Source organism: Coregonus clupeaformis, unplaced genomic scaffold, assembly GCF_020615455.1.
Source record: "Coregonus clupeaformis isolate EN_2021a unplaced genomic scaffold, ASM2061545v1 scaf0231, whole genome shotgun sequence".
Classification (NCBI taxonomy): Eukaryota; Metazoa; Chordata; class Actinopteri; order Salmoniformes; family Salmonidae; genus Coregonus; species Coregonus clupeaformis.
Window position 1 is genome coordinate 37,282 of NW_025533686.1, and position 24,736 is coordinate 62,017.

Here is a 24,736-nt window from a genome sequence, read left to right on the forward strand (position 1 = left end):
AAAGAAATATTGACCCGTAGCTACAGTACCTGTGGGATCATGGGATACACCTTAAGCAAGTAAAATTGTAAGATCTTCATTACTTATCTAATGGGTCTGAGAACTGAAGAGGGAATTTTTGCCAAAGTAGCTATCTCGCTCGAAGGAATGACCCAGGCCTGTTTACGAAAGAAGGCAAATTGCATCAGTGGAAATGCAGATGCAGCAAATATGCCGTGCTTGATTACCAAATGTGCATGTTAATAAATGCCTGGAAGAGGTCATCATTTGCATGTCAAATCATTTGACATTTCCACAAGATACAAAATAGTTGGGAAGAGATTTTTGACGTACCGATCCCATGGCATAGTGTTTATGAACTGATACGCAAAACGACACCGGATTCAAAACGTAGAATCTTTCAATTTAAATTATTATATAAAATTATTGCTACCAATAGAATGTTATTTATATGGGGGATACAATCTTCCCAGCTCTGCAGATTTTGCTGCGAAGAGACAGAATCATTAGATCGTTTTGGTACTGTCCATTTGTAGCTTGTTTTTGGACACAGGTCCAGGAATGGCTAAAGGATTGCAATATTTACCTGGAGCTAACCCTGCAGATAGCACTACTGGGTGATCTGAAAAGTAATAGTCAATCGATCAATAACATAATAATACTTTTAGCAAAAATGTTTATTTTCAATTCACAATCTGTAGAAACAATGAGAATAGAAAGGTTCAGAACTTTTGTAAGACATCACAGTACAGTTGAAATATATATGGCAAATAGAAATTCTATATGGATGGTGTTAATAGATAGATGGGAGGTGTTGTATGGAATTGAAGGATGGGACTAATAACAACTAACAACAAACATTAACAAGATAACTAATAATGTAGGCACGCTGTGTCCATAATAAGTGTATGGGTTGTAGGTTGGGAGCTTTTGTGAAGGAGCACAGTTAGAAAGATATGGCATATAAAAGCAAACCGGATGGACATCAAGAAAATGATCGGAGAGGTTGAGAGTAGAAGAAGTTCAGGAGAAAGAACAAACAAAATGTAATTACTGTAAAATTGACTGTGTCCATAAAATGTAGATAGTGGGTATGGGCTGGAAGTAGAGGCCAAGGCGTTGTTGTTCACTAGTTTACTCCAAGTGGGGAAAGGGTGGCGGCGTTGGAAAGTAATAAAGGGGAATATATATATTTTTAAAAAGGATATGTATGTGTATGTACAGTGGGGAAAAAAAGTATTTAGTCAGCCACCAATTGTGCATGTTCTCCCACTTAAAAAGATGAGAGAGGCCTGTAATTTTCATCATAGGTACACGTCAACTATTACAGACAAAATGAGAGAAAATAAATCCAGAGAATCACATTGTAGGATTTGTAATGAATTTATTTGCAAATTATGGTGGAAAATAAGTATTTGGTCAATAACAAAAGTTTCTCAATACTTTGTTATATACCCTTTGTTGGCAATGACACAGGTCAAACGTTTTCTGTAAGTCTTCACAAGGTTTTCACACACTGTTACTGGTATTTTGGCCCATTCCTCCATGCAGATCTCCTCTAGAGCAGTGATGTTTTGGGGCTGTCGCTGGGAAACACGGACTTTCAACTCCTTCCAAAGATTTTCTACGCTCTTAACCACTAAGCTACCTGCCGCCCCATGGCTTAAGCAGGGGGACACGTCTGGCACTGCAGGATTTGAGGCCCTGGCGGCATAGTGTGTTACTGATGATAGGCTTTGTTACTTTGGCCCCAGCTCTCTGCAGGTCATTCACTAGGTCCCCCCGTGTGGTTCTGGGATTTTTGCTCACCGTTCTTGTGATCATTTTGACCCCACGGGACGAGATCTTGCGTGGAGCCCCAGATCGAGGGAGATTATCAGTGGTCTTGTATGTCTTCCATTTCCTAATAATTGCTCCCACAGTTGATTTCTTCAAACCAAGCTGCTTACCTATTGCAGATTCAGTCTTCCCAGCCTGGTGCAGGTCTACAATTTTGTTTCTGGTGTCCTTTGACAGCTCTTTGGTCTTGGCCATAGTGGAGTTTTGAGTGTGACTGTTTGAGGTTGTGGACAGGTGTCTTTTTATACTGATAACAAGTTCAAACGGGTGCCATTAATACAGGTAATGAGTGGAGGACAGAGGAGCCTCTTAAAGAAGAAGTTACAGGTCTGTGAGAGCCAGAAATTTGTAGGTGACCAAATACTTTTTTCCACCATAATTTGCAAATAAATTCATAAAAAATCCTACAATGTGATTTTCTGGATTTGTTCCCCTCAATTTGTCTGTCATAGTTGACGTGTACCTATGATGAAAATTACAGGCCTCTCTCATCTTTTTAAGTGGGAGAACTTGCACAATTGGTGGCTGACTAAATAATTTTTTTTCCCCACTGTATGTATGTGTGTGTGTATACAGTTGAAGTCGGAGGTTTACATACACCTTAGCCAAATACATTTAAACTCAGTTTTTCACAATTCCTGACATTTAATCCTAGTAACAATTCCCTGTCTTATGTCAGTTAGGATCACCACTTTATTTTAAGAATGTGAAATGTCAGAATAATAGTAGAGAGAATTATTTATTTCAGCTTTTATTTCTTTCATCACATTCCCAGTGGGTCAGAAGTTTACATACAATCAATTAGTATTTGGTATCATTGCCTTTAAAGTGTATAACTTGGGTCAAACGTTTCGGGTAGCCTTCCACAAGCTTCCCACAATAAGTTGGGTGAATTTTGGCCCATTCCTCCTGACAGAGCTGGTGTAACTGAGTCAGGTTTGTAGGCCTCCTTGCTCGCACACGCTTTTTCAGTTCTGCCCACAAATGTACTATAGGATTGAGGTCAGGGCTTTGTGATGGCCACTCCAATACCTTGACTTTGTTGTCCTTAAGCAATTTTGCCACAACTTTGGAAGTCTGCTTGGGGTCATTGTCCATTTGGAAGACCCATTTGCGACCAAGCTTTAACTTCCTGACTGATGTCTTGAGATGTTGCTTCAATATATCCACATGATTTTCCTTCCTCATGATGCCATCTATTTTGTGAAGTGCACCAGTCCCTCCTGCATCAAAGCACCCCCACAGCATGATGCTGCCACCCCCGTGCTTCACGGTTGGGATGGTGTTCTTCGGCTTGCAAGCAGCCCCCTTTTTCCTCCAAACATAATGATGGGCATTATGGCCAAACAGTTCTATTTTTGTTTCATCAGACTAGAGGACATTTCTCCAAAAAGTACGATCTTTGTCCCCATGTGCAGTTGCAAACCGTAGTCTGGCGGTTTTTGAGCAGTGGCTTCTTCCTTGCTGAGCGGCCTTTCAGGTTATGTCGATATAGGACTCGTTTTACTGTGGATATAGATACTTTTGTACCTGTTTCCTTCAGCATCTTCACAAGGTCCTTTGCTGTTTTTCTGGGATTGATTTGCACTTTTCGCACCAAAGTACGTTCATCTCTAGGAGACAGAACGCGTCTTCTTCCTGAGTGGTATGATGGCTGCGTGGTCCCATGGTGTTTATACTTGCGTACTATTGTTTGTACAAATGAACGAGGTACCTTCAGGCGTTTGGAAATTGCTCCCAAGGACAAACCAGACTTGTGGAGGTCTACAGTTTGTTTTCTGAGGTCTTGGCTGATTTCTCTTTTGATTTTTCCATGATGTCAAGAGGCACTGAGTTTGAAGGTCGGCCTTGAAATATATCCACAGGTACACCACAAATTGACTCAAATGATGTCAATTAGCCTATCAGAAGCTTCTAAAGCCATGACATCATTTTCTGGAATTTTCCGAGCTGTTTAAAGGCACAGTCAACTTAGTGTTTGTAAACTTTTGACCCACTGGAATTGTGATACAGTGAATTATAAGTGAAATAATCTGTCTGTAAACAATTGTTGGAAAAATTACTTGTCTCAAGCACAAAGTAGATGTCCTAACCGACTTGCCAAAACTATAGTTTGTTAACAAGAAATTTGTGGAGTGGTTGAAAAACGTGTTTTATTGACTCCAACCTAAGTGTATGTTAACTTCCGACTTCAACTGTATGTGTGTGTGTGTATATATATATATTTATTTATTTTAAAAAACATGGGGGATTGGAAGTGATGCAGACAATTACATTGATGGAAGTTACAATCTATCTGCAATATTAAGCTGATCTACCCCCCCAAAAAAATAAAAATAATAATAATATTGTTACCGCAGCTGTGGATCCAACATTAGAGAAGATTCATTCATTATAAGGGTGTTTTATTTATTTACTGAGAAGCAAGAACATCTTGTCACATTGGGCAAAATAACAAAATAAAGTGGATTGCTTACGACTTAAGTGGCTGTATGTGAGATGTTACAGTGTTGGAATGCTTGGTTTCACCTGGATGTGCACTGAAACAACCTTTTTTGTTTGCGATCACATTTAAGATAAATGTAGTTGTTACTTTGGTGGATATCCTAGTTTTCTAATTGATATTTGCTGGTTTTAGTAACCTGGACTTGGAAATAGTTGGGTTCAGTAATTTTTGGTTATTCTTTTACATTTTAGTCATTTTGCAGACACTCTTATCCAGAGTGACTTACAGTTAGTGCATTCATCTTAAGACAGCTAGGTGAGACAACAACACATCACAGTCGTATCAAGTACATTTTCCCTCAAAAAAGTATTTATCAGCAAAGTCAGTGCTAGTGGGAAATGAGAAATGCCTTATTTTATTTTTTTGCAGGGAGGGGAGTGTCGGGGGCGGCGTGAGTTATTTAAAATACTCTACAAAGAGGTAGGCTTTCAGACGTTTTCGAAAGATGGGCAGGGACTCCGCTGTCCTGACTTTAGGGAAGCTTGTTCCACCATTGGGGTGCCAGGACAGAGAAGAGCTTGGCCTGGTCTGAGTGGGAGCTGCCCTCCCGTAGGGGTGGGAGGGCCAAGAGACCAGAGGTGGGAGAATGGAGTGCTCGGGTTGGGATGTAGGGTTTGAGCATAGCCTAAAGGTAAGGAGGGGCAGTTCCCCTTGCTGCTCCGTAGGCAAGCACCAGGATCTTGAAGATGATGCAAGCTTCGACTGGAAGCCAGAGGAGTCTGCGGAGGAGCGGGGGGACATGGGAGAACTTAGGAAGGTTGAATGTTTATCACAAGTCCTAGTTCAGGTAAGGCCTTCATTTAATAACAGATAAAAATCCCAAAGACCACACACACCACCAAACGTGCAGTCATAAAGGGGGAATCTCCATCTTCTGTAATAATCTTCCAGCGGTGAAGCAGCTGGGATTCTAGGTTAAGAATATACATAGGGCCTATGAATCCAGCCAGCAACGAAGCAAATTCTTTTGATTCAGCATAGCAGCCTGTTGACTTAAGAATCCTTTGAAGCTCTGAAATCCTCCTTCAAAAGTGAAGGGAAGGTACAGCTCTATTAAAAAGCAATTTAACATGCTTTACCTCATATAAAGGTTGGAGAATTACAATCTGGTGGTAACACATACACAGGCTGTTTCTCAATTGGCAACCTATTCCCTACATAGTGCAACACTTTTGATCAGGGCCCATAGGGCTCTGATCAAAAGTAGTGCACTATGTAGAGAATAGATTGCCATTTGGGACGCACAACACTGACAGATCTCTTTATTGGCCGTGTGACAGACTGTGCAATATATAAAGAAAGACCCTCACAGTAAGCACTTTATTGGCTTTGAAAGCAATTTTTCTGCACTCGGCTGGTTATTCACATGCGTAGAAATATGGTTGGTAAAGATAGAAAAATCAATTGGATGACTACCGGTAAATAGGCCTATATTTTGAATGAGGCTTGAGGATGTTTTGGTGATTAACAAATGGATACTTTATTTCTTACTGCCCTTTAATTTACATTTTTGAATTAATTCAAGATACACGTATTTAGCTACATTTGTATGTAAGCTTCCCAAATATTAAGAGTTGCATATAGTTGATTCATCGAAATAAGGAGATAATTATCATGAATGTTGATGCTCACATACTTTTCAAAGTAAAGCATTGATAGAGCTAAAGTGCATTCGGAAGGTATTCAGACACCTTGACTTTTTCCACCTTTTGTTCCATTACAGCCTTTTTCTAAAATTGATTAAATAAAAAAAGGTGAAGGTTCACCTTCCAACAGGACAACGACCCTAAGCACCCAGCAAAGACAATGCAGGAGTGGCTTCGGGACAAGTCTCTGAGTGTCCTTGAGTGGCCCAGCCAGAGCCCGGACTTGAACCCGATTGAACAAGAGACCTGAAAATAGCTGTGCACGATGCTCCTCATCCAACCTGACAGAGCTTGAAAGGATCTGCAGAGAAGAATGGGAGAAACTCCTCAATTACAGGCGTGCCAAGCTTGTAGTGTCATACCAAAGAAGACTCAAGGCTGTAATCGCTGCCAAAGGTGCTTCAACAAAGTACTGAGTAAAGGGTCTGAATACTTATTGTGGTATCCCGGGAGGTCTACCCCGGGGGTTGGTGATAGAGGGAGGTATGTGCCGCGACGTTGGCTCCCTCTGCTGGGAGTCCATGGGCTGGGCACCCCAACGCTGATGGGCCAAGTAGAGGTAATTAGGGGAGAGTGCCAGCCAGCCATGCAGGCCACATAAATGGAGCACCGTGGCACACAGTGAGAAGGACAAAGAGAGAGGCAAGGTGTGAGCCAACGAGGGGAAACTAAGCTCCCGGAAGCACGGAGCCGAGTAGGAGAAGATGTACCGAGCCAACCCTGAATTATTTTGTTATCTTTATTTTCGTTGCTTAGTAAAGTTGTGTTTTTCTGACTAGAACCTCCCTGTCTCTGTGTCCATCTCTGCACGCTCAAACCAACACTCCACAGTTTAACACATATGGTGGAGAATGCGGGCATCTCAGTAGCTTTGGGTGCCGTGGGGTTGAGCGTACGGAGATTACCATGGAGGAACTGGTGGCTCAGTTTATCCTCAACCAGCAGAAACAACAGGCTCTCCAGGAGCAAGCGCTGGAGGAGCAGCGCCAACAAAACCTCAGACTGGTAGCGGAGGTAGCCCAGTTGAAGGGTGGTATGGCTCAGGAGTCTAGCCCGAATCAGTTCCTGGTCAAGCTAACGTATTTGTGCACCTTCGAGAGGATGGCACAGAGGGAAGGATGGCCCAAGTTCAAGTGGGCCATCCTTTTGGCACCCTACCTCTCCGGGAAGGCCCAGAAGGCCTACTTCGACCTGAACGCTGACCAGGCCGCAAATTATGAGGGACTCAAACGTGAGATCCTGAGCCGTTATGGATTCAGCCTCGGACGCTGTGCACAACTGGTCCACGACTGGGCCTTTGACTCCACCATCTCTCCCTGCGCTCAGATGATAGACCTGGTGTGCCTTACCAAGGACTGGCTACTGACCGACGTACCGTCCCTCCCGATAATCGATAAGGTCATCTTGGATCAGTACCTTCGGGCCCTCCCCTACGAGATGAAGAAGGTGGCGAGCATGCAGAACCCCCAGAGCCTGGAGGAATTGCTAACCGTGGTGGAATCCCACCAGAACACCCAGGACCTGCTGAAAGGGGCCCGGGCGGAGAGAGCAGATGCGGGGAGGGGGAAGAAAAGCACAGAGAGAGGCGAGGGGCTGAAGGGGGCCCGGACAGAACCAGACGAGGCCGTGAAGCGGGAGGGCGACCCAAACCTACAACGACGTCCTCTGCTAGACCTAGATCAGAGGTGCTGCTATGAGTGCGGTGAGCCGGGACACCTTGCGTGGAGCTGCCCATGCCGGGAGGAGTCCATGCCCTCCGCATACCCCAGCTCCGGGGTATACCGGATGGGGAGTTATGTCACCTCCTGTTGGGCGCACACCGAGACGGCACCTCCGATGGTTCCAGTACGAATCGATGGCGTCAACACCAGTGCTATGCTGGACTCCAGCAGCATGGTGACCCTGTCCCAACCGCAGTGGCTCACACGAGAGGGGAAGGATGAACTGGGGGACGAGAAGATGAGTGTCCTGTGTACACAGGAACACAAAGAGGTACCCAACCGTGCTGGTGCGGATAACCACCCCAAGGGGGGAATGCCAGATGTGCGTGAGGGCTGTTCCTAACCTGCCCGTGCCCATTCTCAACGGTAGAGATTGCCTTCTCTTCCAGGCACTGTAGAAGAGGGACCTGGGGAGGTGCGCGAGAGGTAGGAAGGAGAGGAAAAAGGACAGTCGCCTGCGCAAGCCAAACCCCGCCGCAAGAGGTGTCCACTGGGCCCGAGTCAGACCAGGAGGAGGGAGATGTCCCCGCGCCGGGAAGCGGGCCATCATCCGAGGAGGACCTCAGGCTCCCCTTTATGGAGGTGGAGGCACCAGACGGGCCGCCCGACACGGGATCCTCACGGATCAGTTCGGGACAGCCCAGGTAGAGGTCCCACCTCCAGAACGCGAGGGGCCAGGTGATCGCAATGGACAGCGCGCTGTTACCCGGGGTAAGTGAGTGGCGCTACCCACACGTCGCCATCAAGCGTAATTTATTGTATCAGGTAGTAAAGAACAATGGGGAGACGAAAGACTTGTTACTCCTACCCACCCAGTATGTTAGAATTGTCTTGCAGCTTGCCCACACCCACCTGCTCAGGGCACACCTGGGGATGGAAAAACTAGGGAGCGGATCGGGAATCGATTCCACTGGCCCGGAGTCAAGCGCGCCGTGGAGGACTACTGCCGTACCTGCCCAGAGAGCCAGATCATAGCCCCGAGGGCACATTATAGAAACCCTTTGGTTCCCTTGCCCATTATAGGGGTGCCGCTTGAGCGGATGGCAATGGATCTGGTGGATCCGTTGGTGAAAACAGCGAAGGGATACCAATACATCCTGGTAATAGTGGATTACGCCACCCGGTATCCAGAGGCGATCCCGTTACGTACGGTGGCAGCGAAAGGTATCGCACGGGAGCTCTTCCATTTATTCAGCTGGGTGGATATTCCGCAGGAAATCCTGACGGACCAGGAAACTGCATTCATGTCTCGTGCAATGAAAGATGTCTGCAATCTGTTACGAATCAAACAGGTGAGGACCAGTGTGTACCATCCACAAACGGACGGGCTAGTTGAACGCTTCAACAAGACCCTAAAGCAGATGCTGAGGAAGGTAATCTAGAGAGATGGGAAACCTGGGACCAGTTACTGCCCCATCTGATGTTCTCGGTGCGTGAGGTACCCCAAGCATCCACTGGGTTCTCCTCCTTTGAGCTCCTGTATGGCCGTCGGCCCCGCGGACTGCTGGACCTAGCCAAGGAGGTCTGGAAGGACCAACTGACCCCCCTTCTCAGCATGGTGGAATACGTGGAGGAGATGAGGGAGAGAATGAAGGCGATTTGGCCAGTGGTGAGGGAGCATATGGCCCAGGCGCAATGTGCCCAAGATTGCGTATACAACCGGTGTGCCCAACCACGAGAGTTCCACCTGGGTGAGAGGGTATTGGTGCTGATCCCCACAATGGAGAGCAAATTCCTGGCTATGTGGCATGGGTGGAGAAAACCCCTCCAGCTTGACCATCTGAAGCTACTGAATAAATGGCACGCACGAGAGGCGCTGTGTGCAACGTGGACCCGGCCCCAGCAGAACCCGCCCTCTGTCAAAGTTTCCATGGGGGAAGACCTCAACCCGACCCAACGACAAACGCTCCGAGAGTTGGTCCAGCGGAATATGGCCGTGTTCTCCGAGGTGCCAGGGGGCACGGATCTCGTGGAACATCATACCCACACATGTCCGGGAGAAAAAAAGTGTGTAAACGGCCATACCGGATACCAGAAGCCTGGAGGGTGGCGGTCCAGCGGGAATTGATGACAGTGCTAGAGAAGGGGGTACTGGAGGAGTCCCACAGTTAGTGGTCTAGCCCTATAGTGCTGGTACCAAAACTGGTCTGAACCGTCCGCTTCTGCAACAACTTCCGGGGCCTGAACGAGGTCAGCAAATTTGATGTCTACCCCATGCCCCAGGTGGACGAACTAATTGACCGCTTGGGGTAGGCAAGATACGTCAGCACCCTGGACCTGACGAAGGGGTACTGGCAGGTGCCACTGGCAGCGGCCTCCCGGGATAAGACTGCTTTCTCCACCCCGGGGAGGGGCTATACCACTACAGGGTCCTTCCATTCGGACTCCACGGGGCACCAGCAACCTTCCAGCGACTCATTGACGGTGTCCTGCGCCCACACTGTGTGCGCTGCTGCGTATTTGGATGATATAATCGTGCAGTGACAGTTGGGAGTCCCATCTCTGTAGGTTACAGGTGGTGGTGGATGCGCTAAGGGATGACGGGCTGACCGCGAACACCCACAAGTGCAAACTGAGCTACGCCGAGGTGGAGTACCTGGGCTATCGAATCGGGCAGGAAAATGTGAAGCCCCAAGTTTTAAAGTTTTTTTTTGTCACCATTAGGGAATGGCCGGTCCCCCGAACCAAGAGGCAGGTGAAGTCGTTCCTGGGATTAGCAGGCTACTACAGTCGTTTTGTACCTAACTTTGCCGCAATAGCTTCTACCCTCACAGACATGACGAAGGCACGCCTACTCCAGACGGTGCGGTGGACAGAGGACAGAGGCGGCGTTCCAGGTGGTGGTGGTATCCTGGAAGGTCTACCCCGGGGGTTGGTGAAAGAGGGGAGGTATGTGCCGTGACGTTGGCTCCCTCTGCTGGGAGTAAACGGGCTGGGCACCCCGACGGGCCAAGTAGAGGTAATTAGGGGAGAGTGCCAGCCAGCCGTGCAGGCCACATAAAGGGAGCACCGTGGCACACCGCGAGAAGGACAAAGATAGAGGCAAGGAATGAGCCAACGAGGGGAAACAAAGCTCCCGGAAGCACAGAGCCGAGTAGGAGAAGAAGTATAGAGCCAACCCTGAATTATTTTGTTATCTTTATTTTCGTTGCCTAGTAAAGTTGTGTTTTTCTGACTAGAACCTCCCTGTCTCTGTGTCCATCTCTGCAAGCTCAACTCAACACCCCACGGTTGACCATATTATGTAAATGTGATATATAGATATTTTTGTATTTATACATTTGCATAAAATTCTAAAAACGTGTTTTTGCTTTGTCATCATGGGGTATTCTGTGTAGATTGATTAGTAAAAAACACAAAAGTGTTCTCTGTCGGTGGTCTGGATAACTCTGTCTTCAGATGATTTGCCATTTCCTGCCTGGACAACACCCAAAGATTTTAGTTTTCCTTGTCTGACTGACAGGCAAAGTCTAGAAAATACAACCATTTTGATACAGTAGTACACCAATTTGACAGTATCATCTGGGTTTAGACTAAAGACTGTCACTGGCAGAGGAGATGTCAATTCCATGTAGACTTTGGTCTGTTTGATATGACGATTTCAATTGAATATCAGTTTCTATAAAATGTTAACACATTACCTGCACAGACTAGGATTAGAAATTGAATGGAGCCATGCCATGTTAAACGATAAGAGCAGTCAGATAAAGTTCTACAGTGACATGACTACTTGCATTCCGTTCCTCAACTGAAGAACACTTTTTTTAGCTCCACAAATATTGGAAAATCCACCCCTAACTTGAACTACTACAGCACGAGAGAACCAAAACAAAAGCTGTGTTCGAATACCCATACTAACATACTGTATACTACATACTTAATGAGTATATACTACATACTATTAGTTCATTTCAGTATACTGTAAACAAACGGTATCCTTTCTGTCTACCGGAAGTTGATGCTGTTGCTATGCAACTTCTTCCTAGCTTGTTACCATAGCTAACAAATTACTAGTTAGACATCTTACGACTTCATTAACAATGTCCATTGAGAATGCACAACGTCTATACCACTTAGCTAAGCTAAGAATGACGTGAATAATCAAGTCAATAAACGTTGTGTAGTTAGTTAGTTGGCATATAGTTAATATACTGGCAAGTTCGATGTATTAGTAGCCAAATAACGTTAGGACGGTAGCTAGCTAACATACTGGTACATACAGTGCCTTCGGAAAGTATTCAGACCCCTTTACTTTTTACACATTTTGTTACGTTACAGCCTTTATTCTAAAATTGATTAAATTGTTTTTTTCCCTCATCAATCTACACACAATACCCCATAATGAAAAAGCAAAAACAGGATTTTAGAAATGTTTGCTAAAACGAGCGATTACAGCCTTGAGTCTTATTTGGTATGACAGTACAAGCTTGGCACACCTGTATTTGGGGAGTTTCTCCCATTCTTCTCTGCAGATCCTCTCAAGCTCTGTCAGGTTGGATAGGGAGCATTGCTGCACAGCTATTTTCAGGTCTCTCTAGAGATGTTCGATCAAATTTAAGTCTGGGCTCTGGCTGGGCCATTCAGAAACTTGTCCCGAAACTCCTGCGTTGTCTTGGCTGCGTTCTGTTGGAAGGTGAACCTTCGCCCCAGTCTGAGGTCCTGTGCACTCTGGAGCAGGTTATTTTGTAAAATGTATTTTACCTTTATTTAACTAGGCAAGTCAGTTAAGAACAAATTCTTATTTACAATGATGGCCTACACCGGCCAAACCCGGACGACGCTGGGCCAAATGTGCGCCGCCCTATGCCGCCCTATGGGACTCCCAATCACGGCCGGTTGTGATACAGCCAGGAATCGAACCAGGGGGTCTGTAGTGACGCCTCAAGCACTGAGATGCAGTGCCTTAGACCACTGCGCCACTCGTTATCATCAAGGATCTATCTTTACTTTGCTCTGTTCATCTTTGCCTCAATACTGACTAGTCTCCCAGTCCCTGCCGCTGAAAAACATACCCACAGCATGATTCTGCCACCACCATGCTTCACCGTAGGGATGGTGCCAGGTTTCCTCCAGACGTGACGCTTGGCATTCAGGCCAAAGAGTTCAATCTTGGTTTCATCAGACCAGAGAATCTTGTTTCTCATGGTCTGAGAGTCTTTAGGTGCCTTCTGCCAAACTCCAAGCGGGCTGTCATGTGCCTTTTTACTGAGTAGTGGCTTCCGTCTGGCCACTCTAGCATAAAGGCCTGATTGGTGGAGTGCTGCAGAGATGGTTGTCCTTCTTGAAGGTTCTCCCATCTCCACAGAGGAACTGTAGAGCTCTGTCAGAGTGACCATCGGGTTCTTGGTCACCTCCCTGACCAAGGCCCTTCTCCCCCGATTGCTCAGTTTGGCCAGCTCTAGGAAGAGTCTTGGTGGTTCCAAACTTCTTCCATTTAAGAATGATGGTGGTTACTGTGTTCTTGGGGACCTTCAAAGCTGCAGAAATATTTTGGTACCCTTCCCCAGATCTGTGCCTTGACACAATCCTGTCTCGGCGCTCTACGGACAATTCCTTCGACATCATGGCTTGGTTTTTGCGCTGACATGCACTGTCAACTGTGGGACCTGCTACATTTGCACACACTGTATATATATTTTCTGTTGTATTTCTGACTTTATGTTTTTTTTTACCCCATATGTAACTCTGTGTTGTTTCTATTGCACTACTTTGCTTTATCTTGGCCAGGTCGCAGTTGTAAATGAGAACCTGTTCTCAACTGGCTTACCTGGTTAAATAAAGGTGAAAAAAAAAAAAAAAAAAATTATATAGACAAATGTGTTTCCTTTCCAAATCAGGTCCAATCAATTGAATTTACCACAGGTGAACTCCAATCAAGTTGTAGAAACATCTCAAGGATGATTAATGGTAACAGGATGCACCTGAGCTCAATTTCGAGTCTCATAGCAAAGGGTCTGAATACTTATGTAAATAAGGTATTTCTTTTTTTTTTTTTATTATAAATTAGCAAATATTTAATAAATCCTGTTTTAGCTTTGTCATTATGGGGTATTGTGTGTAGATTGCTGAGGATTTTTTGTAAAATCCGTTTTAGAATAAGGCTGTAACGTAAAAAAATGTGGTAAAAGTCAAGGGGTCTGAATACTTTCCGAAGGCACTGTACATGCAACTGCGGTTCGTAAGGCTAGCGAAGCTAACAAATTGTCAGACAACATAACGTGTAACGTAACTTATTTGGGAAGGAATTACTTTATTACATTGCTCCACATTTTCTTAACATTTGTCATAATTAGTTAAAGCAATGAATTTGTATCCGCTCTCATCGGACTTCGGCTGCATATTTTCCACCATTTTCTTCAAATCTGAAAATGTTGTGAAGCCACGCCCATTTTCTGAATAATTGCATTATGGTCCACAAAAGCATGGAAATAGTGTCCACTGCTTGTATACTTCGTATTTTGGTGAATGTAGTACGACATCCGGGAACCTTTGGCATACTACCTATATCCATGCTATGACCAATAAGCATACTACATACTCAATTTACGTCACACATAGTACGGTTAGTATGAGTATTCGAACACAGCTAAAGTCTAGCAAACATGCTTTCTGTGCACTTCTTTCATTCATATTGTGTTTACATTTACATTTTTGTCATTTAGCAGACACTCTTATCCAGAGCGACTTACAGTAGTGAGTGCATACATTTTCATACTGGTCCCCCGTAGGAATCGAACCCACAACCCTGGCGCTGCAAGTGCCATGCTCTACCAAGTGAGCCACACGTGTTCTCTTTGCACATGCTATCGATACTTCTTCTCAAGGAAATGTTAGAGGACATTTATTTGAGTGGCAATGTCTTTTATTGCTGTACCAATCTTTGAAGTTGATTGCTTGTTGAACTATACGGAAGGGGGTGACAGGTGTCCTTGAGATTTGAGAGGCGGGCCAGCAACGGGAGAGTTGTCGGTGTGAATCCCAGGTTGCCGGTTCGAATCTCAGACAGGAACATTTTGGTGGGTAGGGGGCGGAAAACCAGATGGTTGCTGGCGTCAGTGTCCTGACCTAGTCACTATATCCTGCCGTTGTGCCCTTGAGCAAGGCACTCAACACCTAAACTGCTCCAGGGGTGCTGAACTGTGGATGACCCTGTCCTCCATCCTCTCCGTGGGTATACAGTATGTGTTGTTGTGTGTCTCGGGGGGAGGGAGGGAATCAGTGAAGAGTCACCAACGCATTAGACATTCGTCTGGCTTGTCGACTAAAGTGGCAGGTGTCCGGGTGACATTTGACACACATTTAGTTCTCAAATTGCCATCAAATTCTAAATGGGGTTTCAGCATTTTAGGGAGCGGCACGTGCTTACACAGTGCAGTCTATTCTATTCCCAGTGGCTCCCTAAATAATATGATTATTTGTTACATGTATATTTGTGCTGACTGTTTCCTTTTTGTGCTCTGCAAGGGTTCCACAAAGACAAGGATTAGGCCTTGTACTGCACTCTTCTCAAATTGTGTTCAAAGTGCAAAGGCAATCAATACATCAGCCACGAGGTGAAGTTTCTCGTTTGCATTTTTCGGATACTGAACAGAAAACCAATTGCACAAAGATTCTCTCTAAATTAATTCATTTGTTCTTGTCTTCGTCTTCTTGGAAATAGAAATCCTTGAAAGTTAAAATGGAAGAAAAAGACAGAGGAAACAAAACGTGTCCGTTGACAGGACATATTGGAGATGTCAAAACACGAGGACACCTCTCTTTGGTTTGGCAGACACCTTGCCTGTCATTTGCTGGAGAGATGAAAAGTGTCACAGGTGGGGGACATTCTATTTGGTAGTCCGCCATGATACTTCCTCAAAGAAAGATGTGGAACATACTTATGCCTTGGCCCCACACAGTGCCTCATTTCAATGTAGCCTACAATATCACTATATTTCCATGTCTTATTCAAATGCAGTTGTGCAGGATGTATAAGAAAGGATGCCTAGTGGCAGTGAAAAAGCATCCTATTGAACAATGTTTGTGGCTACTTCACTTATGATTTGCAGCTGGTGGCAGGTCCAGAGGGACATAGAAAGGGGCAGAAATCGTAAGGCTTGCTTCATTTCAGAACATCCCTTCTAGTATAGCAGATCACTGCTCAACTCGCTCCCTTTCACACTGACCGTTTTTAGGTCAAGGGCTTTTCCTGGTGCTTCTGCATTTCGAAAATCTTTTCATTTGAAAGACTGGTTTCCGATTCTTTGCAGGTTAGAATTTCAGTGCTTTGCACCGTCAGGAGTGAGCTTTTGAGTGGAGAGCAGGTGCAAAACAAAAGCTGAAATATGTGTGTTCTTGTAAGAGACTCCTGATAGTTGCTGGCTATTTCTCGCTGCTTTGGATCTGCACTCAGCAAGGTCATGGTTTTCTGTGTCTGTGCCAAATACTATTTTGTGTGCAAAAGCCCATGTTTATGATGTGTAGAAATTGTTTCATTAACAATAGTAGTATTTAGTGTACTTGTTTCTTTCTTCTTACCCCTCAACTTGAGTAGGCCTAGTTCTAGCTTAACTTTTCTGAGTGTAATGATGGTGAGCAGGCTACGGTGGCCCTTAGGTGCACTCATGGCCCAAACAGCAAACTGAGGCCTATTTAATACACCATCTTCCTTCGAGGTGGAATAACTCCTGTGACACAGTCACATTTTGATTGAGGTTATGGTTGAATAGCTCTGGCCTTTGTTCAGGCCACTGTACCAGCAGTGAATGCCTTTAAGGGTAAACAGTAATGTCAGGAAAGGTTATCTTTTTCTGAGTGTTCCTTCACTTTACAGAGGCTGGCTTATAGGTTATAGGAAACACTCTGATGTAGTTATCTCAGCACTAGCTTGATATGAGATTCAAAGAAATGCGTTGCTCACACCTGTCATATTTACAGTATTTTATTTTTCAATAGTACAGGCATCTTTAAATCCAAATTCTGAGTAATAAAGTTACTATAATAGTTTTCCGTTAAAATGGTAAAACAGAAACAAATAGCAAACAAGTGTAATTTTCTCTGTGTTTTGCAGTGCCCCCCACAATCATCAATCTGTCGAAGGGCATCGTGGTCAACGAAGGCTCCAACGTCACGCTGATGTGCCAAGCCAGTGGCAAACCAGAACCCTCGTTTACCTGGAAACTCCTCTCTCCCTCAGGTAAGACACCAATCTCTCACCTCAGTTAGTCTCGACTTGTTTATTTACACTGAACAAAAATATAAACGCAACATGCAACAATTTCAAAGATTTTACTGAGTAACAGTTCATATAAGGAAATCAGTCAATTGAAATATATTTATTAGGCCCTAATCTATGGATTTCACATGACTGGGAATACAGATATGCATATGTTAGTCACAGACACAAGTTGGGTCGTGTTTCAGAAAACCAGTCAGTATCTGATGTGACCACCATTTGCCTCATGCAGCGCAACACATCTCCTTTGCATAGAGTTGATCAGACTGTTGATTGTGACCTGTGGAATGTGTGTCCCATTCCTCTTCAATGGCTGTGCGAAGTTTCTGGATATTGGCGGAACTGGAACGCTGTCGTACACGTCGATCCAGAGCATCCCAAACATGCTCAATGGCTGACATGTTTGGTGAGGATGCAGGCCATGGAAGAATTGGGACATTTTCAGCTTCCAAGAATTGTGTACAGATCCTTGCGACTTGGGGCTGTGCATTATCATGCTGAAACATGAGGTGATGGCGGCGGATAAATGGCACGACAATGGGCCTCAAGATCTCGTCACGGTATCTCTGTGCATTCAAATTGTCATAGATAAAATGCAATTGTGTTCGTTGTCTGTAGCTTATGCCTGCCCATACCATAATCCCACCGCCACCATGGGGCATTCTGTTCACAACGTTGACATCAGCAAACCGCTCGCCCACACGGCGCCATACACACTGTCTGCCATCTGCCCGGTACAGTTGAAACCGGGATTCATCGGTGAAGAGCACACTTCTCCAGCGTGCCAGTGGCCATTGAAGGTGAGCATTTGTCCACTGAAGTTGGTTTTTACCTGAACTGCAGTCACATCAAGACCCTGGTGAGGACGGGTAGCACGCAGATGAGCTTCCCTGAGATGGTTTCAGATCTGTTTGTGCAGAAATTATTCGGTTGTGCAAACCCACAGTTTCATCAGCTGTCCGGGTGGCTGGTCTCAAATGATCCCGCAAGTGAAGAAGGCGGATGTGGAGGTCCTGGCCTGGCGTGGTTACATGGTCTGAGGTTGTGAGGCCAGTTGGACATACTGCCAAATTCTCTAAAACAACGTTAGAGGTGGCTTGTGGTAGAGAAATGAACATTAAATTCTCTGGCAACAGCTCTGGTGGACGTTCCTGCAGTTATCTCACTCACTCACTCACTCACTCACTCACTCACTCACTCACACATACTCCCCCTCTCTCAACTCTGTCACCTTGACATTAGGTAGCCCCAATGACACTTGGTGAACTGTATCCTACTCCTTAATGAGTAGCTCATTATCTGTCTACTACCTGTTCCCTAATCACCATTAACCGCTAATGATATGTATAGAAATAAATTGCTGTCAATGCATTTGGGATAATTAATTAGGATAATTGGAGAAATGTAAATGTTTTGGAGGTAAGTGATTGAGTGACGGAATACATTTCAGAATTATTTGCATATAGTGTGAAGTGGCGTTGCAAAGACAAACGTGCCACAGTTGAGGATGTCGGAGAATATGTTCACTGAGTGCATTTGGAGCACTGTGCTCAAACATACCGCTATCTCATCAAGAGGAGGGAAAACCACGTTAGTCTGCCTGTCTCCATATCTACATTTCTATGCTTCACTTAATCAGGCAAGATGATGCTTGCATTTGTAATGAGCTGCATTTCTCGTGGAGACAATTGTGTAACAGTTTCCTCCCCTCTCTCTCTCTCCTTTTGTGTCTACAAGGATTGCGGAATTGTAATGTTAATACGACAAGGATGTGACTGGCCCTGTCTTTTAGGAGATAAGTGAGGAGTTGCTTTGATGGGTCTCCATTTGCCACACACGGCGGGTGTCTTCTTGCCTGGGGGAACCATAATTGCAGCCCGGGTGGCTGAAAAAGAGCAACTGTCACTTGTTGCGCCAGTACCCCCTGAATACATTGAAGACCTATGCACATTTACGCAATTACTGCCTCCTTCCGTGTCAGCATGTATAGAATGGAGAAAGTGCTGATACAAGTCTTTAGTCTGTGAGCTTTGTCATTTGGTAGGTAGAGGTTGATGTGCATTCAGCCAGTTAGAGGAGCGGGTATGGAGGTAAATGTAGCTCATTTGAACCCTTTATGGATGTTATCTCAGAGACAGGTTTTATGTTTTGTATCTGTGGTTGTTGGAAGGGTGGAATTTGAATTTTTTGGGGTCACAATTTGATTTGGCAACCCCATTCCCATGAGTTTCCCCCAATTCCACCCTAGGTGTAGGCCTTCTCTACTGTATAACCTTACCATAACCACTAACCGCTACACACAGCCTACATCGTTGTCACCGTCATAGTCAACATAGCTACACTATTTATACAAAAGTATGTGGACACCCCTTCAAATTAGTGGATTCGGCTATTTCAGCCACACCCGTTGCTGACAGGTGTATACAATTGAGCACACGGCCATGCAATCTCCATAGGAAAACATTGGCAGTAGAATGGCCTTACTGAAGACCTCAGTGACTTTCAATGTGGCACCATCATAGGATGCCACCTTTCCAACAAGTCAGTTCGTCAAATTTCTGCCCTGCTAGAGCTGCCCTGGTCAACTGTAAGGGCTGTTATTGTGAAGTGGAAACGTCTAGGAGCAACAACGGCTCAGCCGCGAAGTGGAAGGCCACACAAGCTCACAGAACGGGACTGCTGAGTGCTGAAGAGAGTAGCGTGTAAAAATTGTCGGGAGCTTCATGAAATGGCCAAACAGCCGCACACAAGCCTAAGATCACCATGCGCAATGCCAAGCATCGGCTAGAGTGGTGTAAAGCTTGCCGCCATTGGAATCTGGAGCAGTGGAAACGCGTTCTCTGGAGTGATGGATCACGCTTCACTATCTGGCACTCCGACGGACGAATCAGGGTTTGGTGGATACCAGGAGAACGCTACCTGCCCCAATGCATAGTGCCAACTGTAAAGTTTGGTTCGGGCTAGGCCCCTTAGTTCCAGTGAAGGGAAATCTTAATGCTACAGCATACAATTACATTCTAGACACTTCTGTGCTTCCAACTTTGTGGCAACAGTTTGGGGAAGACCCTTTCCTGTTTCAGCATGACAGTGCCCCCGTGCACAAAGCAAGGTCCATACAGAAATGGTTTGTCGAGATTGGTGTGGAAGAACTAGACTGGCCTCCACAGAGCCCTGACCTCAACCCCATCGAACACCTTTGGGATGAATTGGAACGCCGACTGCGAGCCAGGACTAATCATCCCACATCAGTGCCCGACCTCCTTAAAGCTCTTGTGGCTGAATGGAAGCAAGTCCCCACAGCAATATTCCAACATCTAGTGGAAAGCCTTCCCAGAAGAGTGGAGGGTGAGCTAATCCTAATGCTTGTGAACAATACTGTAACTGCACTTGATTGTTACCACGTTGTATCAGCATTTGGCATGCACTTATGGGAGATGTTATGCTCATGCCACAGACATTATTATAATTATTCACAAACCTGATCAACTTGTAGACTTGACAGTCTAGATATGAATGTATTCATACCTGTCACAGATTATCGTGAAAAAGGCAAAGTACTTATTTTAAGTTTGTGACATGCACGAGTTAACATTTTTGTGTCCACCATAACGCATTCATGTCCAGTACACAATTTCAATGTTCACCACACGATTTTCTTAAAAATGCGTTTGTGACCACTACATGATTTTCTTCATAAATAATTCCAATTTAAGGTTAGCTCGGTTAGCTAGGTGGCTAACGTTAGCTAGGATAGGGGTTAGGGTTATGGGTTAAGGTTAGGGTAAGCGTTGGGTAACATGCTAGCTAAGTAGTTAAAGGGTTATGGTTAGGGTTGGGGTTGGCTAACATCCCAGCTAAGTAGTGAAAAAGTAGTAAGTAGTTGCAAAGTTGTTAATTAGCTAAAATGCTAAAGTTGTCCATGTGGTTTGAACACGCAATGCTTTGGGTTTCTAGACATTCACGTTATATGCCCACCCATCCTCCCCGACCAACTTCTCTCCTATTGTTTCTGTCTTAAGTAACCTACTGCCTTCATCTGTGATTGAAATACACTATATACAAAATCGTGTGGTGGACACGAAATAAAAATAATTTTTTGTGTGTCTGTCCCGAATTTTGCATAAGTAATACTTGTCTATTTCACGGTAATGTCACGGTTTCGGCCGAGGCTGCTCCTCCTCCTTGTTCGGGCAGGCTTCGGCGGTCGTCGTCTCCGGAGTACTAGCTGCCACCGTTCTTTGTTTCGATGTTTGATTGGTTTGGTCTGTTTAGTACACCTGTTCATGTTTAGTGTTGATTATGTGTCCTATAAGTTCTCGTTGTTTCTGTCATGTGTTGTGTGTAATTGTTTTTCCTGTCTGTTGGTGTTCTACTGTTGTTTGGACAGACGCTAGTTTACCGTCGCACTTTTGTTCGTGCGTAGTCGGTTTTTGTATTACGCACTGTTGCGTATTGTTCGCCTCCGGGTTAGTTTGACCCGTTTATTTTTCGTGCCTTTCCAGTAAAGTCAAGTTTGACTGAGCTCCTGTGTCTTGCACTTGATTCCACACCACATTCGCTTCAGAACCCTTGACAGAATTACACACCATCTATGGAATCAGCAGGAGCGACAGCAGCGCCTGAGTCGTTGGAGGAGCGCGTCCGCAGCCAGGATGATCAGATCCAGCGAATGGGGACCGCTCTGCAGGACGTCATCAACACCTTGCACCGATGGGAGTCCAGAGGGTTACCCACACCTCCACCTACCTCACCACCACCATCGGTCAGTCCGGCCGTCCAAGTTCCGGAACCCAGTGGGATTCGGCTCTCGCTCCCGAGGCCGTATGACGGCACAGCTGCCGGGTGTCAGGGGTTCTTCCTGCAGGTGGAGCTCTACCTGGCCACTGTACACCCGGTGCCCTCGGGACACGAGAGCGTTTCCGCCCTCATCTCCTGTCTCACCGGCAAGGCGTTGGAATGGGCCAACGCCGAATGGAGGAGGATAGACGCCACCACCATCTCCTATGCGGAGTTCTCCCGTCGCTTCAGGGCCGTGTTCGACCATCCACCTGAGGGGAAAGCGGCGGGGGAGCGTCTATTCTACCTCCGACAGGGGAGGAGGAGCGCCCAGGAGTTCGCACTGGAGTTCTGGACTCTAGCGGCAGATGCAGGGTGGAATGAACAGGCCCTCATCGATCACTTTCGATGTAGTTTACGGGAGGACGTCCAACGTGAGTTGGCTTGCAGGGACACCACCCTTACGTTCGACCAGTTGTTCGACATGTCCATCCGTCTGGACACCCTGCTGGCCACCCGTGGACGTTCCGAGTGGGGTCCGTCCATTGCATCCTCCAGCACCTCCGAGCCGAGCCCTATGGAGCTCGGAGGTGCTGGCGCTAGAGAGAGGAGGAGAAGGAGCCCGAGGGAGGCCGTTCCCTGCACCACTTGTGGCCGTGGAGGGCACACTGCGGCCAGGTGCTGGGGAGGGTCTCCAGGGGGAGGGGACAACAGGCCACGCACTGGGGAGCCATTCCAGGTGAGTAGACGCCCCACTTACCCAGAGCTTTCTGTTGTACATTTGTGTATACCTGTAAGTTTTCCACAGGTTGCACCTCATTCCCAGCATAAGGCGCTAGTAGATTCAGGCGCAGCTGGGAATTTTGTTGATTGGAAATTTTGTTTAGATTTAGGGATTCCCCTCCTTCCGGTTGACGCTCCATTTCCCGTTCATGCATTAGATAGCCGCCCGTTGGGTTCGGGGTTGATTAGGGAGGTCACAGCACCACTTAAGATGTGTACGCAGGGGGGTCATGAGGAGAATATTCAGCTGTATCTGATCGACTCTCCTGCGTATCCGGTGGTGCTGGGAATTCCCTGGTTAAGTACCCATAACCCTTCTATTTCGTGGCAACAGAGGGCTCTCAAGGAGTGGTCTGCTCAGTGTGAGGGGCGATGTCTGGGTGTTTCCGTGGGGGCGACCTCGGTGGAAAGTCCAAACCAAGTGCCCGCAATGCACATTCCCCCTGAATATGGGGAGTTGGCACTTGTGTTCAGTAAATCGAGGGCGACGCAGTTGCCTCCTCACAGACAGGGGGATTGTGCGATAGACCTCCAGGCAGGAGCGGCGCTCCCGCGGAGCCACGTGTATCCGTTGTCTCAAGAGGAGAAAAGGGCTATGGAGACTTACATAGCCGAATCTTTGAGACAAGGATACATACGGCCCTCCACTTCCCCTGCGTCCTCGAGCTTTTTTTTTGTGAAGAAAAAGGATGGAGGGTTGCGCCCGTGCATTGATTACCGTGGTCTCAATCAGATTACTGTGAAATACAGTTATCCACTCCCTCTGATTGCGACTATGACGGAGTCATTGCACGGAGCGCGTTTCTTCACGAAACTGGATCTCAGGAGCTCATATAACTTGGTGCGCATTAGGGAGGGCGATGAATGGAAAACAGCCTTTAGTACCACCTCGGGTCATTACGAGTATCTCGTCATGCCATACGGGTTGATGAACGCTCCTTCGGTCTTCCAATCCTTCGTGGATGAGATCTTCCGGGACATGCAGAGGCAAGGTGTGGTCGTGTACATTGATGACATTCTGGTGTACTCTCCTACCCGAGCCGAGCATGTAGCCCTGGTGCGTCGAGTGTTGAGGAGGCTGTTGGAGCACGACATGTATGTCAAGGCAGAGAAATGTCTGTTTTTCCAGGAGTCGGTCTCCTTTTTGGGTTATCGGTTGTCCGCGTCAGGGGTGAAGATGGAGGTGGACCGTGTGTCAGCCGTGCGTAATTGGCAAACCCCAACCACTGTTAAAGAGGTGCAGCAGTTCTTGGGCTTTGCGAATTACTACCGGAGGTTTATCCGGGTTTTGGACAGGTGGCAGCTCCCATCACGTCTCTTCTGAAAGGGGGTCCGGTGCGCTTGCAGTGGTCAGCTGAGGTGGACAGGGCTTTTGGGAAACTGAAGGGCCTGTTTACTTCGGCTCCGGTGCTGGCGCATCCGGATCCCGCCTTACCATTTCAGGTAGAGGTGGACGCGTCTGAGGCCGGTATAGGGGCTGTTCTATCTCAACGGTCCGGCACGCCACCTAAACTCCGCCCCTGTGCTTTTTACTCTAAAAAGCTCAGCCCGGCGGAGCGAAATTATGACGTAGGGGACAGGGAGCTGTTAGCCGTGGTACAGGCCCTAAAGGTGTGGAGGCATTGGCTTGAGGGGGCTCAACACCCTTTCCTCATTTTGACTGACCATCGGAACCTGGAGTACATCCGGGCAGCTAGGAGACTGAACCCTCGCCAGGCTCGGTGGAACATGTTTCTAGCCAGGTTCGTATTTAAAATCACGTACATCCCTGGGTCCCAGAACGGTAAGGCAGACGCCCTGTCCCGGCGGTATGATACAGAGGAGAGGTCCGTTGAGCCCACTCCATACTACCGGAGTATTGTCTAGTGGCCCCGGTTGTGTGGGAGGTCGATGCTGAGATCGAGCGGGCATTGCGTACCGACACTAGCCCTCCACAGTGTCCTGTGGGTCAGACGTACGTACCGCTCGAGGTTCGGGATCGACTCATTTATTGGGCTCACACGTCACCCTCCTCTGGACATCCTGGTATTGGCCGGACAGTGCACTGTCTTAGTGCTAAGTACTGGTGGCCCACGTTAGCCAGGGATGTGAGGGTTTATGTCTCCTCCTGCTCGGTGTGCGCCCAGTGTAAGGCGCCTAGACATCTGCCTAGGGGTAAGTTACAACCCCTGCCCGTTCCACAACGACCATGGTCTCAACTCTCGGTGGACTTCATCACTGACCTTCCCCCCTCGCAGGGGAATACCACTAT

At 46.6% G+C, this 24,736-nt stretch overlaps 1 protein-coding gene across 1 annotated transcript in view; it reads left to right on the top strand.

Annotated features, from left to right (window-relative positions):
* The window catches only part of LOC121579309 (opioid-binding protein/cell adhesion molecule homolog), a gene marked incomplete at its 5' end in the record, with an annotated part of 73,872 nt that overhangs the window by 10,765 nt on the left and 38,371 nt on the right, over positions 1–24,736 (top strand). The window contains one exon of the mRNA XM_045214286.1: positions 16,762–16,887. Coding sequence (XP_045070221.1) covers positions 16,762–16,887 — 126 coding nt within the window. The remainder of the gene's footprint in view (positions 1–16,761; positions 16,888–24,736) is intronic.